Raw genomic sequence first — 18,083 nt, 5'->3', positions numbered from 1 at the left:
CTTCGTTTTGTTGTCTATATTGTCTATATTGAAATCAATATAATTACCGTTTTGCTTCTACTGGGGGATAGGGATATTTTCCTTTCTTCACTGGTCCTTCTTTTTCCCTTTCCTTTACTTTGGAAATGCTTCTTACTCACTACAATGCAATTAGAATATTCACTGTGAGATTTTCCTGCACAAAACGGTGTTAGCCCATCTTTACACACTGCTTAATGTGGGAACATGCTTACCGAAACAATTGGCATGTTGTAATTAATTCCCACAAAACGCCAGGATGATTTTCACTTCCTTCTTAGTAGGTTTTTCACAACCGCGTGTCCCTTCGTGGTACCTTGTCCTCCTTTGTGAGCAAAAAAGCAGTCTACAAAACATAACGGGACCATATTAGTCGCTCCCCTACTTCGCATTAGTGTTAGGGCTACAGTTTCCCCTCCTGTTTTTCAAAAAGACCTCACCTTGTGCCAGTCGTAGCGGTTTGCGGTTTCTCCTTGCACAGCTTGTTCCCTCACTCGCATTAGTCTTTGATGTTACACGGACGATAAATATACCGGTCACCTGTTGCATCACGTGTTCACAAACGTGATGGCGTCTGCGAGCGTGCTCGATCATAGCAACACATTGTCTCTGTGTAAAACGGCACAAAGGCGAGCTGCCATCTTTGAAATGGAAAGCTACCCTTGAAAAGATAGTCGAATGCCGAACTTCTTTCCTGTTTGTCATTCACAGTGCCTTATTCACTAGTTTCACTGAATAAAATCAGTGCATACGTGCGCTCACGGCAAAAAAGCCCAAATTTTACTCGAACAATGCTCTTACTCTTCCAACTGATTTTGACGCCTATTCCTGCCTATAGGGACCCCGTTATTGCCCTAATGATGTGTATATATGGACAAATGCTCGAAACATAGGTTGCATCGGGCTACCATAGTTGACAAAGGCAACCCTTATTCCTGTCATTCGAAAATCTAGTATGGGAAATAAGAGTCTAGTTCTGATGGATGAATAGTCCCCATTCTACAGATACATTAAGGCCTTCTTTGACTGCGTTGAGGGAATAAATCCATCTTTGTTCCGTCCTTCTTAGTTTCAAGTCCCTATTGCCCCCTCTTGGGTGGGGCTCTGTTTCAATAATAAACCAGAAGATATCATCCCGAGTATGATTTGCAGCTTTAAAGTGAGCTACCAAAGGTTTATCCACTACATTGTTTTTTACACAGGATCTGTGTTCGCAGATCCTCTGTCGGATCGGTCTCTTCGACTTACCAATATAGAACAACCCACATGGGCATCTGATGGCATAGATTGCCCACTTTGTGTTACAATTGGTGAAGCTCTTAAATGTCAATTTTCGACCTTTGAAGTCTACTTTTTTTATGTTTGCCGTTAAATTACAGACAGAACATTTGCCACACTTATAGTGGCCTACCACCAGTGGTAGATTCCAAAGTGTTGATGGAGTATTGCTTATCCTGGGAACAGGTATCCTGTAGGTGTGAACCAATTTATCCCGTAGATTGGCATGCGTCGGGAAGCGAAACGTGGTTTGTTAATGACGAATTCTTCAGTGTTCAACATGCTCCAATTCTTAAAAATGCTCCTTCGCAAATTGTTGCTGATAGGCGAAAAAGTGGATACACAAGTAATCATTTCTTCCTACACTCTGTCTTTTCATTAGACAATCTTGCCTATTAGTATTCCTGGCCCTTTTCATTGATCTACGTATAATGTACAGTGGATAACCACGTTCTTTTAGTCTGGCCGACAGGTCTTTGCTGTTTTTGTCAGTCATCCCTTAGGCTACAATTTCTTCTAATTCGTAAAAATTGCCCAAAGGGTAAGTTCTGACAGAGACTCTCTGGATGGAAACTATCATATAATAACAGAGTTCTTATCCGTGGCTTTTCTAAATAGTGTTGTGCCAAGCCTATTGTTTCCATCTTTATAGATCTCTAGATATAGAAAAGAGATCCTGTCAATGTTTGAGCTCATGGTGAAGTTTATGCATATCTCTTGGTTGTTCAACCATAATAAGAACAATTCCAAATCTTGTTGGCTACCAGCCCACAGCATGAAGACATTGGCGATATACCTATAACACGCTTTCATCTGATGTTTAAACAGATTAGTTTCAGCATACACCGAGCTTTGTTCTAACTCATCCATAAATAAATTTGCCAAGTCTGGGGCAAAAGTAGAGCCCATACTTGTTCCATGTTTGTTGTAAATAAAAGGTACCCTCTTCTACAAAAAAGATGTTAGTTAGAGCTAACTTAATACATTCCAAGATAAAGGTGGATGGGACAATGGGACAAATGGCACAAGGTGAGGCCTTTTTGAAAAACAGGAGGGGAAACTGTAGCCCTAACGCTAATGCGAAGTAGGGAAGCGACTAATATGGTCACGTTATTTTTTGTAGACTGTTTTTTGGCTCACGAAGCCACACGCAGTTGTGAAAAACCTACTAAGAAGGAAGTGAAAATCACCCTGGTGTTTTGTGGGAATGAATTACAACATGCCAATTGTTTCGGTAAGCATGTTCCCACATTAAGCAGTGTGTAAAGATGGGGCTAACACCGTTTTGTGCAGGAAAATCTCACAGTGAATATTCTAATTGCATTGTAGTGAGTAAGAAGCATTTCCAAAGAAAAGGAAAGGGAAAAAGAAAGACCAGTGAAGAAAGGAAAATATCCCTATCCCCCAGTGGAAGCAAAAGGGTAATTACATTGCTTTCAATATAGACCACAAAACGCAGTGAATCAAATGGTGAAATCCATACTTATCTATGAATGAATGGACGTTGATTTGTTTGAAACAGAGAGCCCAAGTAGATAACATGGGGCAATGGAACATGTGTGAAAAACGCTATTCCCTGATCACAGGGAGGTGTTTTTCGTCAAAAAGAGATTTATCAAATGACAGGGTAATGTGAAAAATAGAGATCATGATTTTGAGAGTTCAATTGATTGTATTGATTAAAGTGAAATGAAAAGAAGAGCGGGATTAGGTTGCATATGTCCATATGTCCCAATAAATTGGTAAAAATCAGCGGAATAGTATCCCTGAAGTTGTGAAAAATGATATTCTTTCCGTTTAAAATAATGAGAGTGAAAGTGTAATGGGGCCCTCACAAAAATCTGACACGAAAAATAGAGCCCATATAGTACTAATGAGGTTTTAATTGTTTTTAATTTGTAGATTGGTTGAAAGACAACAGGCCCTGTGATACATGTTGAACAACACTACGTGATAAGAATTACAAGTGCCCTGAAGACCGCACCAATAAGAGATGCGATTAATATTGACTTGATTGCACATCGGTCATTTAAAATTGGTGCTAGAAACACATATGTAGCGTTGGCACACTGTCTTTTCTCTCCTAATAGGAAGAGGGGAAGGTCTAATGTATAGCTTTAAAACAGATATAATCAAATTACTGTTTTGGATGGTGACAAAAGAGATACCAACAACCGTTTGTTTCTCTTAGGTCACGTTGACACAATAGTAGAAGATATTGTCAGTTCAAGTTGTGTATTTTAGATACATTGTGTTTAAAATTGGGTAAAATCATGAATATATTTGTTTTAATGATTGATCTATTAATTGACTTGTGTTTTATAAATAATAAAATATGTATATTTTTTGAAAAATCCATGGTGGTCTACCCGAAGTGATGTGGGTTAGGCAGTGGCAATAGTGTCAGGGTGAGCCCGTTTAATGAAGTCAAAACGTGAAGGAAGGAAGCTGTATCATGGGCCTTTTGTGTATATGGACGACAGCCAGGAACAGTCTGTATGACCCACGTTTAACGCACCAAACCTGGGTCCAAATGCCTCTTCTTAGGATCCACGCCCAGGACAATCCTGTTCAGCAACTGCACCTGGCAACAGAGCGCCGCTGGGTCACCACCAACAGTGGAGAGGTGCACAGTGGCTCCCTCTCTAGTTCACTTTTTGGCTCTACTCACCATCCGCAGTGCACCAGTGGCAAGGAGACCGCAGCAGCTAATCAAGAAAACCCTGTGTGCAGTTGCCACTAAGTGAGCATGAAACCCTCACCCGTCACTCTGACTGACCACTGTCACCCACTCGGTGCATTCCTGAGCAGTCTGCAACCTCTTCTGCTGCAACACTGCGTCAACCTCTTGACAGAGTCTCTCTGCAGAAGCCGCAGCACTCTTCTCCATGGCAGTCCAGCGCAGAGCCACTATCTTGCAGGTACACAGTTTGTGATACTGTCTGCACCTCCTACTCTAAGATATAACACAATCGGGACCAATGTGAACAGGGGGTGGAAGTTGTCCTGCTCCAGGGAATTTCCTCGACAGGGAGACGCGCTGAAGGTCTAGTGGACTTTCAACCCTGTCTATGCGTTCCTGCAAATCACTCTCATTCCGCTGGTTCTAAGGAGACCTTGCCTGTTCAGGGCCGTGTTGATCGCTCCAAACTGGGCCGGGAGACCGTGGTACCCAGAGTTGCTGGACATGTCCATCTGCCCTTCCTGGTGTTTTCCGCAGAGAGTAGGTCGTCTCTCCCAGTCGTATGGGCAGTTACTTCATCTGAACCTGAACCCGCGTACATGGCTGAGAAATAAAGATTGGGATTTTTCAGCAACATCCTGGACGTGCTCCCCTCGGCTAAGGGGCCTGCAAACAAGTCCATTTATACCTTTAGGCGACGTAAACATTTTGCTTGATGTGGGTAGAGGGCTATGGATCCTTTTACATGTCCCACATTCTGTGTCCTAGATTTTCTGCTTTCCTTGGCCTGGATGGCCCTGCAATTGGCATTGTGACGGAGTATCTTATCGCTGTGTTGGTTTTCAAAAGGACCCCTGCACAGGGCTTGTTCTTCATGATCCCCCAGTTATGCAGTTTTTTGGAGGGATTCTGCAATCTGTTTTCCCATGCCTGTTTGTTTTTCCAGCATGAAATGTAATGTTAGTGTTGGCATTTTTTATTGGCTCTCTGTTTGAGCCCCCCTGTATTCATGTTCTGTAAGGTTGCTCACCCTTAAGGTGATTTTCCTGGAAGCCATCACTTCTGCTAGACTGGTGAGAGCTCCAGGCATTGTCTGTTAAACCTCCCATTTTGTTTTTTTCCAAAATGGTGACATTGAGTGGGACCAACCATCCTCCTGAAGGTGGTTGACTTCCATCTATCTCAAAAGATCAATGTTTCTCCTAGCCTCACCCTTTCAAGGCAGAGGAGCAATTCCATCGACTGGTCCAGGTGCGGCGCTCAGCTACCACGTCTCTCAGACCGGGGATGGCAGGGAAGATGACCAGTTCTTTTATGGGTTATGCTGGTGCCTGTGCTGACAGGTCTGTGACCATACAGACCCTGTCTAATTATATAATCCACTTTGTTCCTGAATGCTACAATCTTCTTGGAAAGGATGTTCCTGAGGGTCTCAGAGATCATTTGACCAGAGGACTGGCTGCCACCTCTGCTCTCTGCCCGGTCCTGCGAATTTGCCAGGTGGCTAAATGGGCCTCTCTGCACATGTTCACCAAACTAATCAGAACAAAACATGTGTTTCAGTAGAACGGTGTTTCCTTGCTCTCCTCCCTCTTCCAGGTCTACATACTGCAATGGGAATCCATCATGAATGAGGAATCCATGCGTAGAAAAAAGAATTAAAAAAACAAATGACCTACCTCTCAGCAGGGCTCAAGGCATCCACCTACTTTTTTCAATGGGCTGACTTCGTACCCCCTGGTATTTTAGAGGCTGTGTGTAAAACAGTACACTTTGACTGCCTTTTTCACATTTATCATTTTAAGTGCCACTTGGGGATTCGACCACGGTTGCCAGGTTAAGAGTTCGAGCACTTCACCACTGCTCCATATAGCTGGTGGAAAATAGCGAAAAACTAAAGGTGAAATGTCGCATTTTGTGAGTGCACTCGCCAGGGAAAACCTTGGCATTGATTAATGGGGTTTAAAACGTGCGCACTTTTTTACATTTTCATACACTATTAGAAGAAAATATACTCCCTTGGTTTTTTGTTTGTTGATTTTATGAAAGGCAAAAGCCCATTCATCCTATGTAATTTGTATGGTTGTGCAAAGTCAATTAAATGCAATTTGCAAATTTCATCATTGAAATGCTAAATTACGGTGACGTCATACCCCATTACTTATGTTAATGAGTCACCCACTTTTTTTTGTTTATAAGGACTTGACGCCTGCCGCTTGGTCATGTTTTTTTTTTCTGATAGATGTTCCTCCCAGAAATTCCTCATCGCTCTCCTAACATATGCCCTACTTGGCTTATATCTAGTGCACTTTTCAGGTCTGCGGTCTCTCAGCATCAAAGTGCTATGGAAAAAAGATGGAACTGAGGTCATGGGGCACGGTGCCTCGATATATACTGGCCACTACATTCTGTGCAGCACAGGCGTGTTGAGGACTAGAGCTCATTGACCTGGAGCAACACTGTGCCCCTTGTGGTGGAAAAATGTTCTGAAGAGCAGTTGTGCTGGGAGATGGGTATCCTAGATCAGGAATCCATGGGCGGACCATCCATCAGAAAGATCATTACAGAGATCTTCAATATGCACTACAAAGTCTAGGTTACTGGGTCCACGGTCTCTGCCAGGCTCGACTACTGTAACAGTCAGTATCTGAGCCTCCCAAAATACCCGATTTCACCTTCTCTAGCTTATTCAGAATAAGGCAGCTAGGCTCGTTCTAAATCTCAAAGGCCATGACCACATTAAACCTGCGTTGAAAACCTTTTGCTGGCTCCCATTAGAAAAAAGATTTGACATTAAGTTCCTGTGCCCTATTCATGAGGCGTTGCATGGCAAAGCCATGAAGTACTTTAACTGCGAGTTTAAAAAAAATACCAGCTCTCAAAGAAAAGTCCTAGACTTCAAAAATTCGTTTGCCTGCCAACTCCAAGAAGAAATGAGTCAGCATTTTGTTAGTGCGGGAGGCATTCGTTTGTGAGACACCCTACTTGCAGGCATTCAGCAAGAAGAGAGGCACGTTTCAGAAAAAAACCTCTAAACGTAACTTTGAAAGGAACATTTCAGACACAGTGAACCTCTTTGTTGAAGACACTCTGTCGCTGGCATGTACCAGTGTTAGGCAGAAACCTGTGCAGTTCCCTTAAGGAACACTGCAAAAGATTTAAGACTACAGGTGTTGGCAGTAAACCCACTTGGTAGCAGTCTGTACCACCCAGATTTACCTGGTAGCTGTGGCTGAGCAGTCCAACATCTCTCAAGAAGAGTTAGGCAGTATGCAAAGTATACACAATAGGCACTCGGACACAATAATACAAGCAAACACTGACCAGAGCTTTGGTATCAAAGTATATAATTATTTATTTAAAAACACACGGTTTGAAACACTCCAGCACTCTTGTTGTAAAATATTCTAAACACAGTTACTATTGTAATATATACACCCTTTTTCCTTATCACTTATTTTCATACAGAGGTGAGCGCTTAACTAGATGGCACTCCAATAAGTTTGTGAGAAAGGGAGGGAAAAAGACAGAGTATGGAAAGGTACACCACTCTAAGGTTCAGGAACACTGTTAGCAAGGCAGAAGAGCAAAAGTCACTGGTGAGCCAAAGTCCAAAGGCTGGGCCCACTCTTAGAGAGAGCAGAGCACACATGCGCCCAAGATCACACAGTTACACTAGGCTTAGAAAGTCTTACAGAGGGTTCAAAAAGAGTTAAGAGAGGGTTTAGGAAAGTTTAGCCAGGGTGTCCCAGGCTAACCAAGGTTCGAAAGCTGGGGGCTAAATCTACCCCGTACAGTCGGTAGCAAGGGAAGCCGTGCGGGACACGGTACCTTAAGTGGGAAGGATCCTCCAGCGGTGGCAGTTGTTCCTGGCAGTGGGTGCAAGTTGTGTCGTCGTCCAGGGGAAGAGAAGATCTCGACTTGGAGGAAAGATGAAGGTCGTTGCACTACCAGGGAAGAAACCAGCCGCAGAGTTTTCCGGATAAAGGTGGTACCTTTGTTCGCGGTCGTGGTAAAACGTGGTATCCCGGTTGCCGGGGTGCTTGGCACAGGCAAGGCGGCCACGAGGTATGTCGGGAAGGCGAAAAGACGGTGAAACTGGTTATCCCCACCAGTCAAAGGAAGAAGACTCTCCGGCGGGAGATCTCCTCTGTCGTTGGGAAAAGTGGTGAGATGGTCCAGCAGGGCTCCACCGGTGGTGGTGTCGTGGCCGGTCGGCTCAGCTTCTCCCTCGTCAGATTCTTAGGTCCTGTGGCGACTTCTGAAGTTCCAGTCCCCAAAGCCCTGCTTTTATGCAGAAAACCCCCATTCACTCAGGCTAGCTGTCACTCAAACATGCTAAGTGGTGAGCCGGCCGGCTCGCCACTTGGGCCAATCAGGACGGAGTGCGACTTGAGTTGCCTAGGCAACTCCGTCCAGGGTGCCTAAATTCCCCTCCACCCCTCCTAAGTACCCCAGACAGAGTGGCACCACTTTGGAGGGCTTCTGTGGAGAAGCCCGCCAAAAAGTGGAACAAAGGGCTCGACTTGGGTTCGAGTCACAGAAGAGAACACAAACGCCATTTTAGAATCAAGCTTTGGCAAAAAATACCAACCGGAGAATTAATATTAATTAAATAAACCGGCGGTATGTTCGAGGCTACCGTAAATAATTACATAAAGGTAGTAGCCTAAAACAATGGGAAATTCATAGGAAAATATTCGCGGTTGAATATTAAAAGTAGTATCCACGGCCACCAGCCAAAACTCGATCAGGGGGGACGGAGACGTGCCCCCTCGACTAACAGACCCTGGGGCAATTGAATTGCCCCAGCCAGTACGTCCACAATATGATGGTTTGTACTGGTTCTGTTCAGAATTTAAGACTAGTAAAGTCAATGGTGACTTTACATGCCCTGGGAGACAGTAGTCAGTCCCAGGGTATGGAGTCTATACTGGGGGGGTCACTATGACACCCCCGTGTCACTGCACTGAGGGTGCTGTGTAACACACATCACAAAAACACTTGAAGCCCTATGGAGTAAAAGACCCCATAGCTCATTAAATACATCTAGATTCAAAGAAACACACTCAAATCATGCCCAAGAGTGAGGGTAAAAGAGTCTCACTCTTGGCAGGAGAAAATAATAAACCCCACAAATCCAGCAAAGCTGCTGGGGGACTCACTAGGTTAGGAAATTCAGCCTAAACGGAGAATTCTCCCTAACAACCAGTTGCAAAACTCTGCATTTGTGATGAACTTTTATACTTGGGCCTTGTCCATCTCTCTCCTGTGCCCTGGCTGCTGCAACTCTCCTAAAGGCTCTTGTGTGCACTTGCCCCTTGTTCCCTTCCCATTCATTAGCTCTTCCGCTGATCTTAATGTACCAAGACCTGTAAATGATCAGATTTCTGTTGCTCCCTGTTGTCTTGTCTCTCCCCTTCCAACTCCCTCCCCTTCTTGGAACGCTGCAAAATAAATGATCAAGAAATATATACAATATTGAGGACTGAATGTTTCATACCTGCAAGTAGATCATTTGAATGCACTGCACACACACATGACAGTCTCACAAAGGCGAATACCTTGCACCGGATTGCCCACTCTGATGATATTATTCTTACCAGCACTTGTAAATGATCCTAATGTTCTGCACCTCCCGCCAGTGCAAAGCAGATCTAATCATTTTATCAGCCATCCTTCTTTGGGCAAAACTAACATATTCATGAGGACTTCTCTGCACACTTGGTTTAGCAAACAAGTTCTGTTATACTGTAGGTTAACAATCCATTGTACACCTTGTGAAAGCAATTGATCATCTTGGTGCAAGGGTTTCCACAATTCACTGCTTACTCTTTTTACTTTAACTTTCGCAATTTAATAATTAAGAGTTTGAAATGATCTCCAATTTCTTGAAGACTGCGAGAATTGTAAAATAACGTTGCATTCATTAAGATGAGAAGTAATGCTCCAACGTATATTCTTAACAGGTGCCTTCATCCAGACTTATGTGAAATGTTTTGCTATGGTAAGACTTCAACATTTTGAAATTGCCAGAGTATGGGCTTTTTATTTTCAGCCACTATACTGCCGTCTATTTGACAGTGACCTTGTGTGGTGCATGGTTGCTGGGATAAGCTTCATAAGTGAAGTTAGCAAAATCCCTGGGATAGTGTTCCGCAGCTCCATTGGACTCGAAGTGTTATGGCCATGGGCAGCCCACTTGCAAAATAACTTTGTGTTCCTTTTGGTTCCTCACTGTGATTAAAAGGTCACAGTGAGGTTTTACAAAAAAAGTATTATGGCCGCCTTGCATCTGTTCAGATTTGTTTTGAAATTATTGGCAGACATCAATTTATATTATAACACACTATCGAATGACATTGAAGCATATCTGTAACCTATGTTCATTTGTTTGTAGCTTTTTCCTGGAGAAGAACATGTTTGTTTTCTTCTTGAACATTCTGCGTCAGAAATCTGGTCGTTATGTCTGTGTCCAGCTGCTTCAGACCTTGAACATTCTCTTTGAAAATATCAGTCATGAAACCTCCCTATGTAAGCACTCACGTTCCTTACTTTAATTTGTCCTTGCACGTTTTATTACTGAAAGATGAAATTGTTTGTTCAATTCATGGCTGTGCCTTGTTTTTTATGTTTTAGATACTACTTAGGTTAGAAAGGTTTATGTTGCTTAGACTGAGTTACGCAGGAACTCTTATGTGGTGCTCTATTCACTAGTCAGCGGTTAAATTCCACCTTCTCTTTTATTGGGAGCCAGTGTAAAGTGTCTACGATGTGGAAGTACAATTGGATTTTGTTTGATGTGGGGCTGTGTTAATCTGATCTCTTTGCTGCCTAGCGAGTGTTTGTCGTCAGAAAATCCGACAAGAGCTTCACCCTATATTGATTGTGTGAGGCAACAAGGATGATCAGATGCCTAAACCTAGAGAGCATGTCGCAGCAGCTCTCCAATCGCCTCATTGTCTGCACATCAAGCAGCACATCTCCTGTAAAGAATTTTGCTTTATCTAGCAGTCTTTTTATAAGTCTCTACCCTCCTATATACACCGAAATCATACTGTTGCCCTGCCAGGCATCTGCGTCTCTCTGCTTGCATGAAAATCATGCCAAAACCATTCATTAAGAAAAGAACCCTTGTACAGGTGCTTTTTAATCCAAAAGATGCTCATGCATATGGCATATTTGATCACAATGTGATGCAAATCTACACTATGCCTTGTGATGTGGAGAAAAACCGTCCTACACACCACCTCGTGCCAGTATGTGCAAGTTATTTAGAATTCTTTGACTAGACCCTTTTTGAAGGTAGGGTTGTCACATTGTCAGATGCTAAATGACTCACCAGGGAAATCTGTTACTCAAAAGGTGTTGAAGAGGAAAATCATATATCGAGAAAATTCCTGGACACACTTATTGGCATTTTTTTTATTTTTTATTGAGCAGTCCTGTCTCCAAGAACCAATCAGAGCATGCTTTTTTGAAATCCGTTACTGATGCTGTGCTTTCACATGCATAATCAAGCGCCAACACATACTTCAGTATGCAGGGTCTATCGGGCTTCTAAATTACTATGGAAAACCTTTGTCACATACGAGAAGTTGAAATGTACAGTTTCCGTCGGGTAACACCCAGATGTGTTCCATTTTTTGATGGTGTGTAGGTGGGAGAAAAATGTTTGCAGGTTGGAAATCTACATTTGAATCAGAAGGGCTACCTCTTTGTCACAAACTCTTATATATGGGTGTCTAACAGAAAGACTTGCCACATTTGGCTCCTTAAATTCAGTTCAGTTGAGACACACATGTGAACTTCCACTTCAGGTTGTTGTTGGCATTACAAACTTGCAGCAAATTCTTAGTACAGCTTGTTATTTTAAAGGTTCTTATACCACACACTGATGCCACCTGCGTGGTCTCTTGGCGCTCTGGTGGATCTGTAATGCAAGAAGGGCGGGGGGTGGTTTGTAGAATTAAGAGGGAAAAAGAGCAAGAGAGCTGTTATGTGATGTTGGCAGCTTCAGTTTGGATACACCTTTCACTGAGCATAGGTGTGATTTTCGGTTGGTGGCCACCATGTGATGTTGGGCAAGATTATGTGTGGTTTGTTACGTTGTTGTGGTGTTGTGAAGTACTTGTGGTTTGTGGTGCTGTAGAGGTATGGTTGTGTTTAGTTCAGAGGTTGAGGGGTGTGTGCAGAAGGGTGAGTTCTCAGTACGGTTTGTTAGTAGCAGTACATTTCCTACCCCCTGACTAATTCTGATCCTTATGCCTTCCCCTGTCAATCATTCTAGAGTGTAGCAATTCCTTCCCAGTCAGACGCCTCTCTTCTCTCCTTCCCTCCAATCCGGTCCAGCCTACTCCCCACTCCTATCCATGACTTTGGTTCTTTGAGCAGCTATGATCAAGTTCATTCGTTTGAGAAAGCTTTAGCTATGCTCCATAGACCATAATAGATTGTGGTAGGTCAGAATTAGTAGATGGATAAGGAGGCGTTGTGATCACACCTTGTTTTTATTAGGGATCAAAAAAAGGGACATATGCTCTTCATAAATCCTGAGAACTGGGTCCTACTTTATATCAACAACGTATTAACTGGTGCTTGTCTGGATGTCTCCTTCCAACACAAAAAGGTCCCATGTCTAAAACCTACATTTGTTTAAGTTCAGACCCTACCACTCTCAAAGAAACAAAGCAACCCCCCTCGCTCCCCTGTTTTGGTATGACTTGCATAGTAGGTTATCCACACTGATGTACAGGCATTTTTGGAATGCTCAATGTCTCTTGGACTTTAAAGTTCAACTCTGTATAATCAATGTCTCTTATGTCCGGACTGGGTCTGCGGCTGTCCACCCCACCTTGAGGTTTGGTGTTTCTTTTCCGTCTAGGGTTCGGCATTCTGTCACCCTGTCTTTGGGCTCTCTTGTTTCACTCTGCCCTCGTTCGGCTTGCAGCTTTCTCACCCCAGCCTGAAGTTTTGTTTCTCTCAGCTTGCCTTGGACCTTCAAGTTTTTCACCTCACCATGGGGGTTGCCTTCTCTTGGCCCGCCTTGGGCTTTCAGTTTTCCACCCCACCGCTGGGTTTGATTTCTCTCAGCCCACCTAGGGCTTTCAGCTTCTTGGGGTTCAGTTTCTCTTGACATCCCCTCTCCCTACTTCCTGGAGCCACCACATACCATAACACAGGACTCCATGGGGATTTCTGCAGAATTACACCTGGCTATAATTGTGTTGATTTTGCTGATTTCTTGCAGTAAGGTGGTGGATTTACCTCCAGCTTTTAGCTGGACGTTTATCCGTCACTTTACCAGCAAACGTATCGTAGGGTGGTGCAGCAATGTGGCAGTAATGGAATTAACTCCACGTTACTCCCATTGTTTCCCACAGAGCCGTACTCTTAATGATGCCTTAAATATGTTTTCAGCACAAAGAAGGAAATAAATTAAAGTGGCTGGTACTGGTAGAGAGTTAAGAGCAGATCAATCACTATTTGCCCAGCTACTTATTCTAAGCAGATTAGTATGAAGTAGATTTGTTTGAGACATTACAGTGCTATAAATTCTCTTCTGTGCCACGTTCATTGTTTCATGATGATGCATCTATGCAACTTTGCCAGCAAAAAAGCAAACTGATCGAAATCTTGAAGCGAATCCCACCACCATCACTGCTCCAAAGCAGCAGCATAAATGCCAACAAATGACTCTAGCAACAGCAGTTACTAATAAACCACATGAAAGGATCTTATCTGTTCCATTGTTGATAGCGTGGCAGAGGTACAAGCCTTGGATAAGTCAAAAGGCATTCAAGCATGCACAGATCCGGCTCATGCATTTACCAAAAAAATCCAAAAATGGCACTGGGAGTATTGTGAAATATACTTGATATCTGACAAATACAAAACATTTCCATTAATAGCAGCTCCAAGCAGTTGCGCCAACCTACTGCAAATTCATGCACCGCACTGACATACTTTGAGGAATCTGAGGGCATCCTCCCTTCTTTTCCCCTTGATAGACTCTTCTCAGTTGGCCAGAGAAAGGCCATCGCTACTAGATTCTGACCCTGGTGGTGGATATGCGAGGGAGGATCACCTGGGTTGAGGGACCTTTGGATGTCTTTAGATGAGGCATGGTAGCCCCCTTTCCCTTATCCGAATACACCCTACTCCCTGCCCCCTGCCTTTGTAGGTTGTTAGTCTTTCCCTCTTTCACACACACAAACTGTCCCACACTCATATTCCTTTAGGATTGTGATGAGGAGAAGGCAACTGGGAGTTGTGCACACTTCCATTCATGCACACTACGTTGGTACTGAGATGAGGAAGAGGACTATGCAGTACCACTGCAAAGGCCAGGCATTTTCCATTAGTCAGGCAAATGACTCACACCTGCAACCAATTGAGATGCTACAGGTGCATAAAAGGAGAGACAAGCAAGAAAGAAACCCGCCTCGGGAGAAGGACTCTGCAACCCAATGTGAAGCAGGCTGAAAAGTGGCAGGTGAAAAGGATGCCATACGTTGCAGATTACTGAGAAAACCGCTGGGGCCCGAGCGGGCCACAAGAGCGTAAAGATTTCCTGTAGTGCCGTGTGTCCACAGCAGGAGCTGTGCGCCTAACGCAGCAGCAAGGTTTGAGAGAGGAGAGCGCATCTCGTCAGAGCTCCCGACAAGCACACCGGGAGCAAGAGAAAGCTGGAGAAGAGAACTGGCGAGTGAAAGAAAGGGAACACTCCTACCTGGATGCTCCAAGGGCTGGTATTGGGCATATGGAAATGCTGATCAAACAGAAGCCTATACTGAATGGTTTTTGGAGACCGAACTGAAGAAATTTGAATACCGAACAAGCTGCAAAGTACTTTATGAATGATTGAATACCGAACTAAAGAAGAGGTATGCAAAGTATGTGACAATACAGCACAAGTGAAAAGAAAGTGATATGTATTGATGAGCACAGTGAAAACAAGTAATAAGCATTGATGGACAATGTGAAAGTATCAACAAAGTGAAAACCAGTAATGGGCACTTATGAACTAAGTGAAAAGCAAATGAAAAGAAGCACTTTTGGACAGTGTGAAAGCAAGGTGGTCAAAAGGAATAAACACCATGAAGATAGTTGTATGAAAGTCACGTTATGGCAGAGTCAAGAGACTGCCAAGGAGAAACATAATGGAACATAATGGACTTATGATACAGGTTCAGGGAGAGAAAGCCTGCATTGGCAAGAAAGTCCAATGAGAACCTATGAATATAACCAAGTACCACAGGTTATCGGTTGCGTGAACTGTATTGGGTGGACCGACAACTGCGCGTAGACAGAGAAACCCCTACTTGGATTGAACCAAGGAAAGTCAAGATACAGAAGCTGTTTTGTATAAGTGCTGGAGTGATTGAAGAAAATAACAATCTTAAGTGAACTGTTGAAAAGCCTGAAAGGTTACAAAGTTGATTTGGAATCATTATTGAAAGCTGAGAGATTTGAATAGAATCTGATTTTGAAGCTGGAAGAGTTGCCTTCTTGGGGAAGGGAACCCCAAGGCCTTTTTGAACTGTGTTGAACTTGAAGAAGGGAACCCCGAGGCCTTTTGGAACTGTGTTGAACTTGGGGGGAGGGAACCCAGAGGCCTGTTTGTCGAGCTGTTTGAACTTGGGGAAGCAGAAGCTGAAAAACAATCCAGGAGCTAGAAGAAGCTCCGAACTTTGTTGGAACACTTTTTGGTTGCTGCCATCCCTACTCATTGTATATCTTTAGTTGTGAGGGCAAGTATAGGTTTTGGACACAGACGGACATTTTAGTTGAACTTAATGACACTGACTATCCTTAGTTTCTTTAGGTAGGGAAATCCCACCTTCGCGTAGGGCAAGACCTTACTCCATCCTGACATTTAAGAAAAAGAAATCATTTTTGTAGAAAAGTGAATCTATTGTCTGTGTCTTACTTCATGATGCCTTCGCAATACTTAATATGTGAAAGGAACTTCTTAATAGTGACATTAACACCAAATATTAATTTAATGCTTACCTAGCTCCAAAAATCTCCCTGAATGCACAAATGGCCCAAAAAGACTTTGTTGCGGCATGGTGTGGAATTCAGAATTGGCTGCATCACATTTGTTGTTGGTACACAACGAAAGACAGACAAGAAGATAATTCTTCATAATATCAGTGCCACAGAAAGAGGAGCTACAAACAATGTATTTGCACGGGACATATGTGTTTTCATTCTAGCTAGAAGAAGGTATCCAAAATGTTTTCCTGACTCTTGTCTTGTGCCTACTTCAAAACACATCAATTCACTTTTGGAGATTTTCTGATGGCAAGGTCTGTAAAGACTGAAGGGGCGTATCTGTTGTCCTAGCCACTATATGGCTGGGGCAGAGGCACAGAGGCACCCCAGCAATGGCTCTCCAATGGTAGCAATGGACGAGCAACCCAGGCTGAGACACAAGGGAGGTGATGCAGTCTGGTTCTTAGGTACAGTGAATCCCCAAGCACCCCACAATGAAATGCCCACACACTGTTATGTGCTAACACATTTCATTTATTAACTGTCTTAGGATTGGGTGCATATATACTGTGAGGAATCAGAGGTCATCCTCACTTCTCCAGCATGGGGTCTGGCATGGATTCACATGCTCAGGAATATTCCCTGTCGTCAGGCTGGGAATTTTCGGTAAAAAACTGTTTCACTTTAGTTTATAAACTGTCTTTCTCCTATAAACCAATCACTGATCTCTGGGTCATACCGCCCCAGCCACTGACTGCCCTCTCCCTAAGCCCCTCCTTTGACAGCCATCTTCAGATTATTACCGCATGTTTGAAGTGTTGGTAGTCCTCGTATTTCGCTCTTTGAGCTTTCTGCATTTTTTGCATATTTTTTTGGCTAGGAAACCCCTATTTTTATTCAATAGAGCGTGTGCGCCATTGTTTATTCATCCGATTAACAGGGATCTATTTTTCGGCATCTTTCATCGCCCCTCAAGGGCAAAATCAGCGAGTGTTTTCTTCTTGGAAGTTTCCAGAAGGCCATCAGCCTACAATGCACTGGATCGTGTTGGAGGAGAAGGATGGTGCTTCCGTCTTCAAGCTCTGCACCAGCTGCGGTTTGTGGAATGTTTTCACGGATGACAAGCATTCCTAGTGCCTTTATGTCTTCACCCAACACTCAAGGAAGAAGATTGCAAGATCTGCCATGGCTTTTCCAAGCGCACGATGAAGGATTGGCACGTATCTCTGGCGAGCTGGCTCAAAGCCCCAGGCCTCTACTCTGTGTGGTCCACAGGGGTGTCCCTCATCCGGATTAGAGGCAGAGCGGGCTTCTAAGACCTTTGAGGGTGCTCCATCTGTGGGAGCCCAGGATGAGGCCAAGCACTGTCCCCTTCCGTCGGGTTTGCCGCGCAAGCCTATCCCACGACAGTCAAGGCACGTTAATCGCCTCCATCAGCCTCAATCTCCAGCCATTGCTCCAGCTCTTCGTCAAAGAGAAAGTCAGCTACCCCGGAGAAGCTGAGAGAGAAGCCGCAGAAAGCCATGCAGGACAAGGTGTCCAACCTGCCAGTTATGGCCCAGGTGATCCAGGCCAAATCGGCCTCTTCTAACAAGCTGGTTGCTGTCGCCCTCTCAAAGGCGAAAGGGGCTGACCCGGTCCAGGGTAACCCCGGCTGCGGTCAGGGTAGTTCTTCCTCCCAGGCTGGAGGCTTTGGCCAAATCAGTGGAGAAGACTCCGGAAAAGAGGATGCCGGACCTTAACCCGAAGCCGACCCCTCAGGGCCCAAAGAAGGGGAGCAGGGGAAGTTCCAAGGCACGCATATTTCTTTGTTGGATGAGGAAGACCTAGTTTCCGTCCACACCATCACAAAGGAGGGTGGTGATGACGAGAACGTCTAGGAGATGCCCGCCGGAGGCGACGGCGGCGATGACAACATCGTTGGTGGCGATGTCATAGGTAATGGGCCCAGCAACCCTGTTCCCAATTCTCTCGACCCTCCATACACTGGTGTCAGAGATTCAGAAGCTGATGCCGACTGCACCACCAGCGACACCACCACCAGCGGCGATCCCGTTAACAGCGGGGCCACCCCCCCCCGAAGAAAAGGAGGACACACCCTATG

General features: G+C 44.3%; 1 protein-coding gene across 3 annotated transcripts in view; it reads left to right on the top strand.

The window, feature by feature from the left end:
* CLEC16A (C-type lectin domain containing 16A) overlaps positions 1–18,083 on the top strand; it is a 1,932,649-nt gene that overhangs the window by 214,603 nt on the left and 1,699,963 nt on the right. For all 3 annotated transcript variants that reach the window (XM_069647805.1, XM_069647806.1, XM_069647807.1), the window contains exon 3: positions 10,380–10,513. In XM_069647805.1, coding sequence (XP_069503906.1) covers positions 10,380–10,513 — 134 coding nt within the window. The remainder of the gene's footprint in view (positions 1–10,379; positions 10,514–18,083) is intronic.

Source organism: Ambystoma mexicanum, chromosome 2q, assembly GCF_040938575.1.
Source record: "Ambystoma mexicanum isolate Mex_15411 chromosome 2q, UKY_AmexF1_1, whole genome shotgun sequence".
NCBI lineage: Eukaryota > Metazoa > Chordata > Amphibia > Caudata > Ambystomatidae > Ambystoma > Ambystoma mexicanum.
Note: the sequence above shows the minus strand (reverse complement) of the source record. Positions and strands in the feature narration are given on the sequence as shown.